Here is a 17747-nt window from a genome sequence, read left to right on the forward strand (position 1 = left end):
TCTTCACCCCCAGGAGGACTGCTCGATCCCACCCCTCTTGACTCAGGGGGGAGAGGCCCCGCAGGCTTTTTGCTGGCGCTGGTGGAGCTGCAAACCGCAGTCCCTCCTCCAGGCAGTAGCTCGCAGCCTGAGCTAGTCCCTGCTCAGTCCTCTCGGCCAAGCAGGACCGGGACAGGAGGCTCCCGGGCTCGGAGGAGACTAAGACCATGGCAAACGTGCAGCCCTTCCTTGCAGCTGCCACGCTTTGCACTAGCCCCGGTGCAGCAGCAGCGCGCGGCCCAGGCTCCCTCGCCTTCACGCCTTCTCTCGTGCCGGAGCGGATTGGCCACCGCCCTCGCGCCCTGTGATTGGCGGAAGCTCCTCCTCCTCGCGCCGCCGCGGGGAGCTGCTCAGCTGATCCGGGACGTTCCACCGCAGCAGCAGCGTCTGGCGCCGGCCTGGGGACCAGCCGCGGCGTCTCGCGCTCTCACCTCTGTCTTGCGCAGCGGCCCGAGCTCGAGCCCCCCGCGCGCGCCCCCTCCCCACTAGCCCCAGGTCTGTAACCGCCGCCGTCTCCCTCGCCCCTCCCCCCCCCCGACTCCGGTTCCGGGCTGCCCGTCTAAACTGCCCCCCCCCTTGCTCCGCAGTGCCCGGGCCTGCCCGCCGCGCCCGCCCCGGAGACCGTCCGCAGACAGCAGCCGCCGCAGCAGGAGGTGGCGGAGGCCGGGATGTCCGGGCAGCAGCAGCAGCTTCCGTTGGCGGCGGCTCCCCAGGCCTCGGGGATCGCCGCCCCCGCCGCTAGCGCCGGCCCAGCTCCGGCCTCGGCCCCGGCGGCCGCGCTGCTGCTCCACCCGCCGCCTCCGCCGCCACCGGCCACCGCGGCCCCGCCGCCTACCCCGCCCCCGCCTGCCGCCGGGCCCCTGCCCGCCCTGGGCCTGCCGGCGGGGAGCAGCGCCCCGGCCGCCTTCCCGCACGGGGACCCGGCCCTTAACGAGCAGGAGAAGGAGCTGAAGCGGCGGCTGAAGCGGCTCTACCCGGCCGTGGACGAACAGGAAACCCCGCTGCCCCGCTCCTGGAGCCCGAAGGACAAATTCAGCTACATCGGCCTCTCGCAGAACAACCTGCGGGTGCACTACAAAGGTGAGAGCCCGGCCCGCCGGGGGGCGCCTGCCCTGGACTGGATGCAGGGCCCTGCCCACCTCCCGCCTGGACCCGGGCCCTCTCCCCCATGGAGCCGGGAGCTAGGCCGCGTCTCTCTATATAGACACACACACCCTGGGGGCGAGGGGGGCATGTACACATGTAGTCCCCCTGGGGCCCCTTGCCCAGTTCCCTGGAGGAGGGGGACTTGGGCTCCTGGCTTCTCACCCAGTGCCCCTTCTACTTAAGTCTACTCCCTTACTGGGTCCCCTCCTCACCTGGGTGGAAATCTCTCTTGGGAAAGGCACCAGCTTGATCAGGAGAAGACATAACAAGAAAGAACTCTTTCTGGAATCTCCTAAAGAGTTTACATTACCGGGGGTGATGATCCGGATTCCCCGTTTCCCCCTCCCCGCAATATAAACCCGTGGGAGAGGAGGGGAAAGGCCCATCAGATCTTTTCTCCTTTCTCACCCTAGATTTTGGGGTGGGGGCTATAAACTAGTAGACTTCCTCAGCTTGTCGATTCTGCTATCAAACGAGTTTGAGGACAAGCAGGAGAATAAAGCAGAATCAGCTTGGTGTCGTGTCTAGCTACAAAAATAAGCAGGATGAAATGCTTTTTGTCTAGAAATGGAGAAAACAAGGGTTATAGGGAGTTATAATATCAGTAAATGTAAAACTACTAAACACGGAAATGTCAGGGAGGGGAAGCCACAGCGAAAACACATCTTAATTTGTAGGAAATGAAACATTTATGAAATAATAGAATTAAAAGTAGTCCCTGATTATAGTCCCTGTATAAGTACTATACATAATGTTGAGAGTAGTAGTGTGGGTAATATTCAAGATTAATTTAAAATGTAGGAGAAAATAATCTCATACTTTGTGCTCAGGTTTCTCACAGATCAGTTTACAGTACTGTAAGGCTTTTATTTCTGAAGAAAAGATATACAAATTACATACACTCATGTAAATCAGACAGATAACAATAAGGTACTTTAAGTATTGGTTGTTGAGAAAATGTCATATAAACTAGAAACATGAGTTCACCCTGACCTGAAAAAACACATCTGGCATTCCACACCCAAGTCCTAAAGTAGAAGTGCTTCAGATTAAAAGCAGCTTCTGAGTTGGCAACGAAGGCGAGGTCAGATTGTAGTCAAAATGAGTATATGGGGGGGAGGAATAACCCCAAAGCCTTGTGGTTACCCTTTTTCAAAGTTTACAGAGGTGAAGCTCAAGTGAATTCTTGAGAAACATTTTACGGTTGATTCAAATAGGAGAAAGATGGCAACACAAATTATATAATTTGGGTGCCAAGGAAGGTTAGATGTAAAATAATCTACAATAGACAGGTCCTAATCTATATTAAATACAAAATATTCATTTTAAGTAAAACATAGTTTGATGCAAAAAAGCCAATAAATTCAAATTTGGTAAGCCTTATTTTAGGCTTTTTGGTTTGTATTTTTTTTGGAGGACATCTAGAGTAAGTTAATATTAATAGTATGTCCTTATTTTTGAATTTTCTGGCTTTTGTTTGGATTTTTATTACTTTGATATTTTTAGGAGTATTTTGTGTGTACTGGGATCTGGCTGCTGTGAAGATTCTCATAGCAAGGGTGTAGCTTTATAATTAGCAAATCCTCCCACTTGTATTTCTTTTTCTTTTTTCTTTTTTTCGCTGTGTGTTTTAAATAATAGTTTATAATCAGGTAGATATAGAATCTTTCTGATCTTTTCTATTGTGACAATATAGTTGTTTTTCTCTTTGCCCTATTCCTCATCCCTCCCACCAGCAGGATGTAACCAGGGGCGGCTCTAGAAAATAGGCTGCCCCAGGCAGCTGCGTGTGCGCGGCCCGCCTTCGCCCTCGGTCCGGGTCCCCCTCGGTTCTCCCTCGGCTCAGCGGCTCCCCCAGGGCGGTCGCCGGGCCCGAGCGGGCGGCGGCACCGGCATGAGCGCGGAGCTGAGCTGCACCGGGAGCGGAACGCGGGACTCGCCGCGCGCGCGGCTGCGCTGCTGCGGCAGCCATGCATGCGGGCGCGGAGGTCCAGCAGCAGCGCGGACCGCCGCCTCCGCTGCGGCGCCTCGGGTCGTCCCGTCGCTCGCCCCGGTGGACCTCCCGCAGGCATGACTGCGGCAGGTCCACCGGCCCAGCCTGCCGCCCCCTAGATTTGGCCGCCCCAGGCAACAGCTTGGTTTGCTGGTGCCTAGAGCCGCCCCTGGATGTAACCATGTGTTTTTGAAACATGGGCGACTACTTAGTGAACATTGGGCACTTGAAAACTAGGGAGATAGTTGCCATAAAAGTACATTGACTAAGTTGTCACTCTAATTACAGTTAACTTAATCTTACTTGACAATGCATGGGTTAAGGATGAATAGACCAGTAGGGATCTTACTTGACAATGCATGGGTTAAGGATGAATAGACCAGTAGGGGTCACCAGACTAGACCAGGGGAACGTGGATCAGAAGTGGAGAGGGTGAGAGGCATCTGTAATGCACATAACCTCCCCTCCTTCCTCTAACTGGAAATGTGCTGTATCATTAAAGCAGTGAATGGCTCCTTGAAAACTGCCCATCTTTTCCCTCCCTCTTCCATTGTCACCTTTAATTTTGGCCTGGTCTACACTAAGAATTTACATTGGTATAGTTGTGCCATTGTAGTGTTTTAAGTGTAGACAAGCCAGTAGACAGGCATTGGAGTAGCTCCTATATAGGCTGGTAGCCCTAGTTTTGCTTCGTTGCCTTTGCATCTTTTGACTAAGCTACGAGTGGCACCAACAGACACCACCCCCACTTCTCTGTACCTACTTGTGAGGGGAGAACTAAAAATAAATGAGGGGAAAAAATTAAGAGACAAAAACAAGCAAGACAAAACAAAAAGAAAATAGGAAAGGACAGGATGGAGAATGGATGATGGAAATAAGGAAAGATGGTATCAACTGCATTGTATAGAATGTCACCCATTGCAAAACAATTTCAAATAGGGCTCCAATTAAAGAAAAGGTTCAGCCTCTCTAATTTTGTAAAGTGCTGGCACAGGCAGTACACCTTCAGCTATCTAGGCAATGGGGAAAGAACAGGAGATCGTGGTTTGTTTTTGTAAAGATCTTGATTGGCACATTTGGATTGGGGAGAGATTTGTGGGATCCTCCGTCAGTCCACTTGAAAAATAGATCCAGTCGAGAAGCATGCAAGACCAAAAAAAAATATGATTCCCTTAGAATCATAGGGTTGGAAGTGACCTCAGGAGGTCATCTAGTCCAATCCGCTGCTGAAAGCAAGACCAACACCAACTAAATCATCCTTCTTCCTCTGTCTTGTTTTTTGTACCTTAATCACATTTATTTAAACTTCCTCTGTTGCCCCTGCAACATTGTGATAGAATCAACTTTTCTGGAGGTATTTGTTCCTTATCTGTGAGTGGCACTGTTCTGATAACATAATTTTTTCCCCCAAACATTTTCCCTCTTCTTTTCCCTTCCACCTGTTTCTCTCACTTTTGTTTCCCCTCTTGTTTAATGTCCCAAGTGAACTTGCCTCTCTGATGGGAGGTTTTCTTTGTGAAATACTGAAGATGAAGGGAAGAGGAGAGAAGTAAGTTAAAGGTAGGAAAATCCTGCCTTCGAGTGAGCTGTTTGGAAAAAATGTAGAGGTCAGTGTGTCATTTGAAGGCCACATTTTGACCTCCCAGATATTAGTATGCAGTATCTTAAAATCTTAACATGCCCATGAAAAAATAGTGAGGAAAAGCCACTTTTCAGTTTTGTAGTCTGTCCTCTGATTATTTTTTTTCAGATCACTTAATAATTTGAACATAGTGACATATTCCCAGATTTGAGGCTTTTGTTTTCTTTGGTTTATGAGAAAAAGAAAATCCATATCTCTGATGGAATTTGAGGGTTTGTAATTTTTCTGCCCACCACCACATAGTCCATACAGAGCTTCATGTAGGCAGAATGTCTTCTCCCACCCCGGACAGTTGTGCTGCTTCATTCTGCATGAACACATTCACTGGATCATTGTCTTTTTGTAAGCCTACTATAGAGCAATTGAACTAATCAAATCTGTCTAAAAAGGAGATATTGGTTACCAGGTCAAGGTGCAAGAGGAAGGACCAAATTCTGATGGCATTAAGATGATGAAAACAGGCCTTGAGCATACTTTCTCAGGGGAAACAAAAATCACTGCCAAAACTGTACAACATTGTCCATATGAAACATACCCTCATAAAAAGGGTGAGGCTGTGTGTGAGGGGAACATCTAGCTGTCCTCACATCACCTACCAGAACCAGCATAATTTCTTCCCAGAACTTCTGAGTCAGTCATTCAGTTATGTATTTCAGAAATTCCAATTCTTAATTCTATAGTTTTTGTCAAAGTTTAGACATAGAAAAAAAATACATATATGGGCATCGGTAATACCTCACCTATGTTTCTTAAATTGGTCACAAAATAAATATAAAATAGGAATAAGCTGAAATTAAACCCTCCGGAACACCACAAACTATTTACATATTGATTAGAATTGACCTAGCACTATTTGCATTGATTACTTAGACTTTTCTTGGTATATCTTCATAAACGAGAAAGGTAAAACCATTTCAGAAAAACATGTTTCTGTCAACTTTCTAATATACCTTTCATTGTCATCTAACAGTTCATAGCTGAAGGTGAGAACGTGAATCAGACATAAAGGTCCATTTTTATAGGGTAAAGGCCACAACAAAATGGAATTACTATGAAAATACGATCTTTGAATTATTTATTTAAATATTTTTAAAATTTTTGTTCATTCACAATAAAATGTTAAATGAAAATGTTCCAGTGATCTTCTAACATGTTAATGTTCACCGAAACTAACTGATAGTTATGTTTTCTAATACTGTGTATGTGATCATAAGCCAAAAAGTAGCACAGATCTAATTGCAAAGATAATCATAAAGAGATTTACCTAAATAGACAGGACAAACCATAAGTGGTACAGTTTTTAAAACAAACAAAAAATCAGTAATCTTGGGTGGTTTGTTTTAATTTGCTGTTTCCTAGAAACAGACTTCATTTAGGTCACCTGTGTGGTGATTGCCCAAACAAAATGGGCAAAAATGATACAATTTGACTAAATAGCCATCGATAGGATTTTTTTCAGTGAGGCTTTGGCAAATAGATATTAACCATGCCTTTGTTGACAGTGCAGTCTTTTCTTTCCATGTAAAGACAAGTCCTCTCTGAATTGCCTCCAATGCCAAGTTAAAAATCTTCTAGCTGACTTCCAGTGCATCCAGTTGTATCTCTATATTTCCCTAATAAACAAAAGGGAAGGATCTGGTTGTGGTAATCCTGAACAGTTTTTCCAGGACCACTTGAAGTACCACCAAACCAACATTGTGCAAGAATGGCAAAGTGACTCTGTTTTGATTGCCATTGTAACACAGACAGCAAAGTTGGGATCTAATTTTGCCCAATTAAAACCAAGTGTAATCTGTGGAAGAAATTGAAGTAAGTCAGTATTCAACAGACCATTTTTTGGTCTCATTAAAACCTTTCCCCATGTGTTTACTGAGAGTAGTTTTGTTCTTATTTCTCTTAGCTGGCTCACCCGTGTCTGCTAAATCAAAAAATCAGATTTTGGAACTGTATTTATATAAGCTGTATTTCAAGAGTGTAAGGTAGGGGTCGGCAACCTTTCAGAAGTGGTGTGCCGAGTCTTCATTTATTCACTCTAATTTAAGGTTTTGCATGCCAGTAATACATTTTAACATTTTTAGAAGGTCTTTCTCTAAGTCTATAATATATAACTAAACTATTGTTTGAAAATTAATAAGGTTTAAAAAATGTTTAAGAACCTTCTTTTAAAATTAAATTAAAATGCAGAGCCCCCCGGAATGGTGGCCAGGACCTGGGCAGTGTGAGTGCCACTGAAAATCAGCTCGCGTGCCACAGGTTGCCTACCCCTGGTGTAAGGTCATGCATAGCTTTGTCCAGATGGGTACTCCCATTGACTTAAGTAGGACTATTTTATTCAGTGTTTGTTAAGGTATGCACTTTAGTGTAGCGGTTCTCAAACTGGGGGTCAGGACTCCAGTGTGGGTCATGACCCCATTCTAATGGGGTCACCAGGGCTGGTGATAAACTTACTGAAGCCCAATCCCCACCACTTGGGGACAAAACTTGATACCTGCTGCCTCAGGCTTTGACTTCAGCCCTGGGTAGAGGGGCTCAGGCTAGAGCCCCCCCCCCCGCCGAGAGCTGAAGCTTTTGGGCTTCATCTCCTCCCCCACGGATTCCCCCAGGGCAGTGGGGCTTGGGGTTCAGCTTTGGCTCTTCTCTTCTCCCCCCCCCCCCTTTGCCCAGGGCAGCAAGTCTCTGGCAGGCTCAGGCTTCGGTCCCCACTTCTGGGGTTGTGTAATAGTTTTTGTTGTCAGAAGGGGGTCGTGACGCAATGAAGTTTGAGAACCTCTGGGTTAGAGCTTTGCAGGATTGAGCCTACATATTTTTTTAAAGCTTAAAAATGTCATTTTCAGTAGATGCTAAATATGATGTTCCAACTAGCTTTTTCAAATGTGATTTTTTTTATGCTTAGATTTTTTTTTTACTATTTTACTTCAGAACCAATTTTTAATTTGTAAATGCCCGAAAATGGGGGTTAATCAACAGGAATGTCTAGCTGCTATAATAAAAGTAGGAAGCCCTATTCATAGAATGTTGTAGCCTCCAAATTTTTAAAACATTTTTGGACAAAGTCAGACTTTTGGACAAAATCAAAATTTAAACTTGAACAAGTTTAGTTATTGTAATTAGTTGTCTGTAAGCTCTCCTACAAGGTAAAACTAAAATCTGTCGTGGATGGCAGTGAAACTGCTGTGTAAGATCCTATCTTTTTGCAGAAGATTTTTTTTAAAGCTCTTAGTTAACTATTATAAATGTACACTTTAAAATTGTCATCCTGTGAAGACCCTTATGAAAAATAAACTAGAGAGAGGCTATGATAGTCTTTAAAAATAAAGATCTCTACTTTAGGTAATGTAGAGAAAAATGTTGGGATGCTTTACAGGTGTTCTTTAGAATGTTAGAGATACTCAGCTGACTACATTACTTGCAGTGGAATTCACTATCTAAAGTGATAACCATAGATTATCTGAGAGAAAAAACTGTATTTAAAATTCATCACCTACATAGGAACAATAAAGAAACTTTTGAAGGGACAGAAACTTGAAATGTAGTTAATTTTTAAAATGAGTTAAAAGTAGTTTGGGGTGCCACTTTCTCCTGAGTCTCCCTGGCAATAGTAGTGGCTTTACAGTTGTGTTTTCTTAGTTCATAAAATGTTTTTCTCTTCTGTTGTATGAAAGGCCCACACAAATAGCGGAAACTGACTTGAATATACAGTGGAAGCAGTTTAACTACAGAAATCACTGTCAAATGCATAAAGTAAACTTGGGAAAATACTTTTTCTGTAGTCAGTTATTTGGTTTTACTTGTTAAAAACAATTTCAACCTGTTTTTACAAGTAATTAATAAATTAATGGTACCACCTTTAAACAGGACAGTCAGAGTTCATGCTCTGCTCACAAGCTTCAGAGAGGTCCCTTTAAGGCTTTGGCCTCTTAATAGGCCCAAGGACTTCTGTATAGTCAAGTATGGCAACCTAATTTATGGCATCTAAACAATGAATTGCTAGCACTTAAGAACAAAACAAAAACTTATTCTGGAACTTCTAGAGCTGTAGATTTGCTTATTACTCTAATTGGGATAATTATAACTTACCAGCATTGAGAAATACAATAAATGCATCCAGTCTTGTAATTTGAGTACATGGCAGGAGTATGACTTGATTGCAGAAAATAAAGGCTATATATAAACTTCAGTAAAAAATCAGTGTTGGATTATTCAAACAATTTTAGATTAAAAAAAAATGGTTATCAGGGGCGGCTCTAGGTATTTTGCCTAGAGCAGAGAGCACGGCAGGCAGGCTGCCTTCGGCGGCTTGCCTGCGGGAGGTCCCCGGTCCCGCAGATTCGCCTGCGGGAGGTCTGCCAAAGCCGTGGGACCAGAGGACCCTCCGCAGGCATGCCGCCGAAGGCAACCTGCCTGCCGCCCTCGCGGCGACCGGCAGAGCACCCCCTGTGGCTTGCCGCCCCAGGCACGCGCTTGGTGTGCTGGTGCCTGGAGCCACCCCTGATGGCACATACTAAAGGTAGTACACAACTAGAAAATGAAAACAGTTGTCCAAGGCCAAAAATACAGAGACTAGGACTTCTTGCAGTAGCAGATTGATATAGCATTTGCTGTTTTGTAACAAAAAGAGCAGGGCCTATGTTTACTTATTTGAAGACTTTATGAGGTTAATGCATTGTTGAAATCAAAGACATTCAGAACATGGAAATAAGCTACCTACTGTGCTTGCTATAAAGTAACTGACAGTTCTATTGTAGACAGCAGTAACAAAATATCTTGAAATTGTTTAAAGAAATATAAGTATACCAAGCCGTAGATTAAAATCAATTGTATCACATTTCAGTTTCTAAAAATCAGTAAATGCTGTGCAACTGAGAAGCCATGCAGCGCTTTCAAGATTTATTATATGGACTGTTGTCACAATCATATATCCACATTTTATTGCAAACAGAATGAATCTTGTTTTGTAATTGTTTTCAGATAACTGTAAAGCCTTTTTAAAGCAGCAGACATTGAGTACCTCTCTCAGCTTGTTTAGACAAGGGACAATGGCTAGCATATTCTAGAACACTTTCATAAGAAAGAACATTGCTTTATATGCTGTTCCATACACAAATAATGAGAGTCTGATCAGAATTTTTTTATGCACTGAAGTAAATTGACTACTCAAAGTAAATCCTTTATTTTGAATGACTGGCTTGTACACTGTCAAACTTGCTCTTCTACAGTTTACTAATTTAAAATATACTTTAGATTTTTAATGTGACTGTTTTGCAGGCCATGGCAAAACTCCAAAGGATGCTGCTTCAGTTCGAGCCACACATCCTATACCTGCAGCCTGTGGAATATACTATTTTGAAGTTAAAATTGTCAGTAAAGGAAGAGATGGGTAAGCATTGATTGTATCTCTTTGTTTTCATATTATTTTTCTGCCTTTCTGGAAGAGTTGCACTTTACATATTTCTACATCTCCATACCAGTTTTCATTTAATCAGTCTGATAGCTTCAAAGTCAAAACAGATTATTCAGTTTAAAAAATACTTTATAGCAACTAGATGGCTCATGAGACTGGTGACAATGCATATAGTGAGCTTTTCACCTCTCACCATTTTAAAGCTAGCCTTCATTACTGACCAGAAATTACCATCTGGCAGCCTGTGTTAGATGAAGTAGTAGGCTTAGTTCATTTCCCAATAGTTAAGTGTCTTGGTTATAAAAAACACCATAATTAGCATCCTTGGTGGCAGTTTTGGCAGAGGAGTTATGGATTAAATGGCCACAAAGACTGAGCCTGCTCTCTTAGGTGTAGTCGTTTCACAATGTGGTGGAGACATGTTGTCAAGCTAACAGCACAGGTACCACCCAGTACTGTCCATTGTGTGGCCAAATAGAGAAGTTTTATTGTTTGGGACTGTCAATCCAGCACCTTTTTCAAGTACTGTATTAATTTTAAAAAGTAAATGACATTTGTGTATATTAAACTACTTGGCAATGAACTGTTGTTGAAAACATTTCAACTGTTAAATATGCTGAGTAGATGTTTAGTAATTAAGCAATGACCCCATGGAAAGAACACAAGGGCTTGAACAGTTGAGCAAGTACAGCTGCTATTTTCCAGAGTGTTTTGGTTTGTGAAAGTCATCATGAGTCTCTCTCTTGTATCTCAGAACTTTTAGGCTGCATTGCTTTATAAAAAGGCATATTATCTAACTAAAGCAGGTAAGGGCTTACTGGGAAAATTCTGAAGTGTGAATAAATAAAGGTGGGTTGGCAAATATGCCTCAATTATATAGGGAACATTTGTCTTTCATTTTTTGGTGGGGAAGTTCTAAAAGCAGTAGTGTGTGTGTATATATGTGATATATATATTTATATTTTTTTTTGCTTGGGGGACTGCCCACTATAACACTTTTGTGGTGTTGCTCTGACAAAAGGTGAGTAATCATTCTCCAATATGGTTTAGTAACTGTTGTGATAGCACCTAAAGGCCTGAGTAGTATTGGTGATTCATTGTTACAGGTATTGTACAAGCATGTAATTGACTTTGAGGTGCCCCATGCCAGGAATTTTTGAGTTTTTTTTTCTCTTGCCAAGATTATTCAACTTTATTAAAGGTGTCAAGTACAGTTAATTTCACTTTGTCCCATCACTTCACCTTCTTTTTAAGGCACCAGCAAGTCCTCCTTGAGGTAATGGGTAACCTTTTTGTCTTCTGGTCAGAGCATTGACTAGGTTGGGACATATTGGGAGGACAGCCTCTCAACAGAATATGGAGCAAAGACAGGAAGCCAGTTGAGGGATTGTAGGAGGAGTTGGGGGATCGAAGAGGGACCATCTTGTTCTGTTTTGTACATACCTCACATAGTGAGGTCGTAGTCCATGATTGTTGGGGAGCTCGTAGGTGCCACCACAGTACAAATAAATAATTGCACAAGTTGTTTGTGGCCAATTTCTTTAAAATGTGTTAATTAAAAAAAAAAAATCAACCAACCACTGCCTTGTTTCTATTATTTGCTTTGTTATCCTGTGCCTCTTTCTGGATAGTTTTACTCCTTAAGCCTCTGCCTGTTTCTAGAGTCTGTCTGGTTTTCATCTTCCTCTTAACTCTGCTCTCCCCCCCCCCCCTCCCCCTTGTTCTGGTGGCGCTGTGTGGAACATTGGGAAAGGAGGTGGAAATGGTGAAAGGTGAGGGAGGAGGAATTGAGGGGAGTGGAAGAACAAAGGATGTAGGCATGGAGAAGAGGGAATTGGGGAAAGTATGGTGATAAGGATCAGGAGGCATGGAAAAACAGAATAAGGGCTTGGCTACACTTACAAATTTGCAGCGCTGCAGCAGGGTGTGAAAACACACCCTCTCCAGCGCTGCAAATTGCGGCGCTGCAAAGCGCCAGTGTGGTCAAAGCCCCAGCGCTGGGAGCACGGCTCCCAGCGCTGTACGTTATTTCCCACAGGGAGGTGGAGTACGGACAGCGCTGGGAGAGCTTTCTCCCAGCGCTGGCGGCAGCGCTTTGAAGTGTAAGTGTAGCCAAAGCCTAAGTAATTAAATGTCAACAAGAACTCCTCTTACTTCAATTGGAAGTGTCAGTGGTGTTGATTTGGAGAAATGCAGGCTCAGTGTCAGGAGGAATGTTTAAATATCAGTCTGTAAAAGTGTGTCGGAGAAAAACTTAGTTCTCACTTTCTGGTTGGGTGCAGCAATGTCAGATACTTTTTCTCAAGCAATTGCTAGGCCACAGGGTTTCCCCCTCCTAAGCAGGTCTCTCTACAGGTAAACAATTACAGCAAGCCTTTATACCCTTTGTTACATACAATAATAAGCAACAGCTGCATTTTGTTTATACATAGGTCATCTTCATATCTTATTTTTCTCACTTCTATTTAGACGCTAATCTACATTCCTCATTATCGACACAAGGTCGCAACACCTTCTCACACAGTTCTTTCCCACTCTCCTCACACAATCTTTGCTTCTACAAATCTCACGTTATTAGGGTTACAGTTAGCTTGACTCTTGCTAACAGAGGTGACTGTTTGCATTGAAATCCCTGTCAGTTCTTGCTCTACTTCCACAACTGTACAAGCTTCTGCTGATCCAGCAGCTTTTTTTGGAGAGCTGGAGACTTCTAAGATTTGACTATGGTGCCTGGGAAGCAACTGTTGGCACTCATCATTAGTGAGCAAGGCCACAATGGTTCCACTGAGAAGGGTGGATAGGGCATGGTAAGGAACCTAAAACAAAAACATATGCACCCTTATGTCTCTTGACTGTCAAGCTAAAAACACTGCTTCCAGAAAAGTCTATTCATGCATTTAAAAATAGTGGGAGTGATGCCTTGTTTCAAATATTAACTGCAATGCACTGTCACTTACTGTTATAGGCAACCCTCATCAGTATAAAAAAACACATTTGTGCTTTGGTAAACCTTGGATATCACAGTAATTACTGACAAAATATTCCGTGATGCACTTGGGGAAATGTTTCTTGGTTATTGTATCAATGAGATGGTTATATATTAAACCTTTCTCTAAGGTGTTGAATGCATTCCTTATTTACTGTAATTTTGTTATTGGAAAGCTGAAGTCAGGTTTTTTTTTCTGTGACTAAAAAACGTAAATTTCATGTTCAGGAAAGTGAGTGGCCAATAGTACTTGTCTGAATCAGGCATTGCGTAGTCAAGCACTTCGCTAGCCTCTGCACAGAGCTCCCTTAATGTACGCAGTCTGATCTTGGTCTCTAGAACAGTTACTGAACTATGCCAAATTGTGGTGCTCTAGGGTTGATGATAAATGGAGCTAGGATAAGATCACTAATCCATTTTTTCTTTAGTGACCCTTATTGAGATTTGAACCACAGTCTTCAGACCCACTGTAGAAATGTAGGACTGGAAGGGACCTCAACAGGTCATCCACAACCTCCCTAGGAAATTTATTCCAGTGCTTAACTACCCTAACAGGAAGTTTTTCCTGATGTCCAATCTAAACCACCCTTGCTGCAATTTAAGCCCGTTGCTTCTTTTCCTATCCTTAGAGATTAAGGAGAACAATTTTTTCACCTTTCTTCTTGTAACAGCCTTTTATTACTTGAAAACTATTATGTCCCTCCTCAGTCTTCTCGTCTCCAGACTAAACAAACCTAGTTGTTTCATTCTTTCCTCATAGGTCATGTTTTCTAGACCTTTAATCATTTTTGTTGCTCTCCTCTGGACTTTCTTCAGTTTGTTCACATCTTTCCTGAAATGTGGCACCCAAAAGTGGACACAGTACTCAAGGTGAGGCCTTATCAGTGTGGAGTAGAGTGGAAGAGTCTTGCTTACCACACTCCTGCTAATAAATCCCAGAATGATTGGGTTTTTTTAAACAGCGTTACACTGTTGACTCATTTTTCGCTTGTGATCCACTATACGCCCCAGATCCCTTTCTCCAGTACTCCTTCCTAGGCAGTCGCTTCCCATTTTGTATGTATGCAATTGATTGTTCCTTCCTAAGTGGAGTACTTTACATTTGTCCTTATTGAATTTCATCCTGTTTACTGGAGATTGTCCCCAACAAGGGGCATGCTCAGTTCTCCCGGGCTTGAAAGGTGCCTCTCCTGCAGGGAGGCCACACCAGTAACAGATGGATATTCCCACTGTGTCTGTTGCCTCAGAGAGGCCCATGTTCCACAGAAGTGTACTTTTTGCCAGTAGCTAAAAAGCCTAATTCTGGGAAAAAAAACGGGAAACTACTCCTGATGGAGGGACCTCTGCAGCTGACCCAGTTCCCAAATCTTCTCGCTGACGTGAGCCATCACTGCAGCCTTCTACTCCAAGGATGAACCAAGGAAGAAACCTTCAGATTCCCTGCGTAAGATCTCCAAAAAAGAGAGCTACAAGCCCTCATAGTGAGCCCTGAACCAGCCAGAGGAGATCTCCGGCACTTTTGGTCATTTCAGTACCGATGGCTCCTAAGCATGGAACCAACAAATCGCATGGGTCATTTGGAGCAGACACCCCTAGTAAGCCAAGGACCCTATAGGCACAGGTGCTGAGGCAGTGGTACCACCAATCATAGATAGCAGTACGGGCTGTACTGCTGCCTCTGCGAAGACAGCACCAGCGTGGAGACAATAGCACTCTAGACCGCATTAGATACCATGGATACTGTGGCCTGCTCGATTTCAACAGCGGTTGTGATGCAACGGGTTTTGGGGCTGCTGAAGGAGGTTCAGATAATGGTCGAAGACCTCCCCTTAAAGGCTCAAAACTGTAGATAAAACCAATGCCGCATTCTACACTCTGAAAGACTCTAGGGCCACACTACGGTCACTGGGATCTATATACCTGGACAGAAAAGGAAATTTAGTTCTCAGTCTTCTAATAAGTCACATCTGACCCAGTACACTCCACAGCGGAAAACATCCAAATTTCAGAGGTGCAGACCATCAGGTCCTCCATCCTCCATGTCACAGCCTTCCACCTCAAAACACCAGTTTTGACATGTTGGTCACGGCCCTGAGAGATCACTAACAACACCATCAGCTGCAACTTTCTCATCCCTTTGGATGCCGCCTTGGTCCATTACGTCAAAATTGGGAACACACAATTTCCAAACCCCATCTGTCAGATGTTATCTCCAATGGGTATGTTATTCATTTAACACCCTCTTCCTGCCCCTCCTCAGACACCCTTCTCACAAGAGACTGTTAAGAGAGGAAATAGGAGGTAGGATTTGATCTATGCATAGGAGCCATAGAACCTGTTCCTGTACATCTCTGAGGCAGAGGTTTTTATTCCCTGATCCCCAAGAAACAGGGAGTTTGGAGACTTATACTGGATCTCAGAGCATTGAACAAATTTGTGAAGGCTCAAATTCATGATGGTCACATTAGCAGTGATTGTTTCATCTCTGGAACAGAGAAACTTGTTCTTTGCCCTCGACCTCCAGAATGCCTATTTCCACATATCAATTCTGCCATCCCACAGATGATTCCTCTGGTTTACCCTAGGTCAGGACCATTACTAGTACAGAATACTCCCCTTCGGCCTCTAATTGGCTTCCAGAGTATTCTTCAAAGTTCTCTCCATAGTAGCGGCTCACCTATGTACCTTGGGGGGTCATGATCTACCCATGCTTGGATGACTGTCTCCTCAGGGGCCCACTCCTTCGATGATGCCCTATGGGCCACTCACGGGCCTATGGAAATATTCACGAAGCTAGGGCTACAAATCAATGTCCAAAAGTCAACCTTAACTCCAGTACAGTGTTCAGAGTTTATAGGGGCCAGTCTCTACTCCCTGCAAGTGAGAGCACTCCTTCCGCAACACAAATTTCACACTGTCAACACTCATAAGTTCAGGCCAGCCCATAGACATCAGCTAGGCATTGCCTCCATCTTCTGCGCACATGGAGGCTGGCACTTTTTTTTTTTTTAGTATCTCATGCCAGACACTACATGAGGTGTATTCAGACATGGTTCAAATTGGTTCACAGACCAAACAAAGACAGGTTAGACAAACTTCTCTTGATGCCCTCCAGGATCAAACACTCCCTGGATGGGTGGAAAGACCCAACAAATGTTTGCACAGGGGTCTTGTTTGCACACCCCACACCCCTGACATTACTTCTCACTTATAGGTTGGGGAGCACATCTCAACAACCTCATGACTCAAGGCAAGTGGTAGTCCATGGAGAGGACTCTCAACGTCAACCTCCTTGAACTCAGAGCAATTGGGAATGCTTTTGCTCTCTTTCTTACACTGGTCAGAGAATGCACATGAAGATCATGACATAGCGTGCACGTACCACATAAAGCATTGGGGGTGCCAGATCATCCTCCTTATGCACAGTAGCACTAAAGCTATAGAATTGGTGCATTCTCCACAGTGTTCTAATAGCAGCAGCCTACCTACCGGGAGATGCAGAATATAATAGCAGACAGTCTCAGTTGCAAGTTCTCACACGGCCATGAGTGGAAAGTGAACCCAGCAGTACTCCACAGCCTATTCTGTCAATGGGGGATACCAACAATAGACTTGTTCGTTACTTATTTGAACAGGACATGCTCACGCTATTGCTCCAGGGCTTGCCTCGAACAGCACTCATTAGGTGACACACTTCTTCCATGGGACAAGGGCCTTCTGTATACCTTTCCCCATTCCCTTTGCTGTTGAAAGTCCTGTTAAACATAAAAAGGGAAAAAAACAAATGTCATGCTGATTGCTCCAGTCTAGCCGAGACCGATGTGGTACCTTTACCTGTCACAGCTTGCGACATGTCCACAGATCCCTACTCAACCTACACATTACTTCCTCTTGCAGAACAAAGGACACATTCTCCATCCCAACCTGTGGATGTTCTAGCTCAAGGCTTGGGTCGTTAATGGTTCCAACATGGTTCCTGCTCCAAGGAGATAGAGGAAATGCTACTATACAGTAGAAAATCGGCTACCTGTCATACTTACCTGAAAAAGTGGACTAGGTTTCAGGTTTGGTGGAATTCCAGACAAATTACCCCAGCATCTTCTACTCTCCCCAGGGTTTTGGACTACATGCTGAATCCTCAAGAGGTCAGGGCTGTTACTTGGTTTGCTCAAAGTACACCTGGCAGCCATAGTGACTTTCCATCAACAAGTAGAGGGTTACTCAGTTTTCTCACCCCCAACCACAAAGAGATTCCTTAAGGGCACAGTGAAACTCTTTCCCCAAACCAGACATCCCACTCCAATGTGGGACCTAAATCTAATTTTAAAGAGCCTCACTAGACTTCCTTTTGTACCTATGGCCACTTACTTGCTCACATACTGTCAATGAAGATAGCATTTCTGGTAGTCATACCTCAGCAAAGAGAATAGAGACAATAGTGGTACTAATGGCATATTTCCCCCCACCCCACTTACAGTTTTATTTAAAGACAAGGTTACTCTTAGGTCATACCCAAAGTTCATCCCCAAGGTGACCTCGT

General features: G+C 43.9%; 1 protein-coding gene across 4 annotated transcripts in view; it reads left to right on the forward strand.

Annotated features, from left to right (window-relative positions):
* Nucleotides 1-550: 550 nt before the first annotated feature.
* The window catches only part of RANBP9 (RAN binding protein 9), a 59112-nt gene continuing 41915 nt past the window's right edge, over nt 551-17747 (forward strand). For 2 of the 4 annotated variants that reach the window (XM_039523574.1, XM_039523575.1), the window contains exons 1-2: nt 551-1119; nt 10086-10197. In XM_039523574.1, the coding sequence (XP_039379508.1) occupies nt 708-1119; nt 10086-10197 (524 nt within the window). In that variant the 5' untranslated portion in view covers nt 551-707. The remainder of the gene's footprint in view (nt 1120-10085; nt 10198-17747) is intronic. The other 2 variants (XM_039523572.1, XM_039523573.1) reach the window with 1 other exon arrangement.

The sequence above is a fragment of the Mauremys reevesii genome, linkage group 2, assembly GCF_016161935.1.
Source record: "Mauremys reevesii isolate NIE-2019 linkage group 2, ASM1616193v1, whole genome shotgun sequence".
In the NCBI taxonomy this organism is placed as follows: domain Eukaryota; kingdom Metazoa; phylum Chordata; order Testudines; family Geoemydidae; genus Mauremys; species Mauremys reevesii.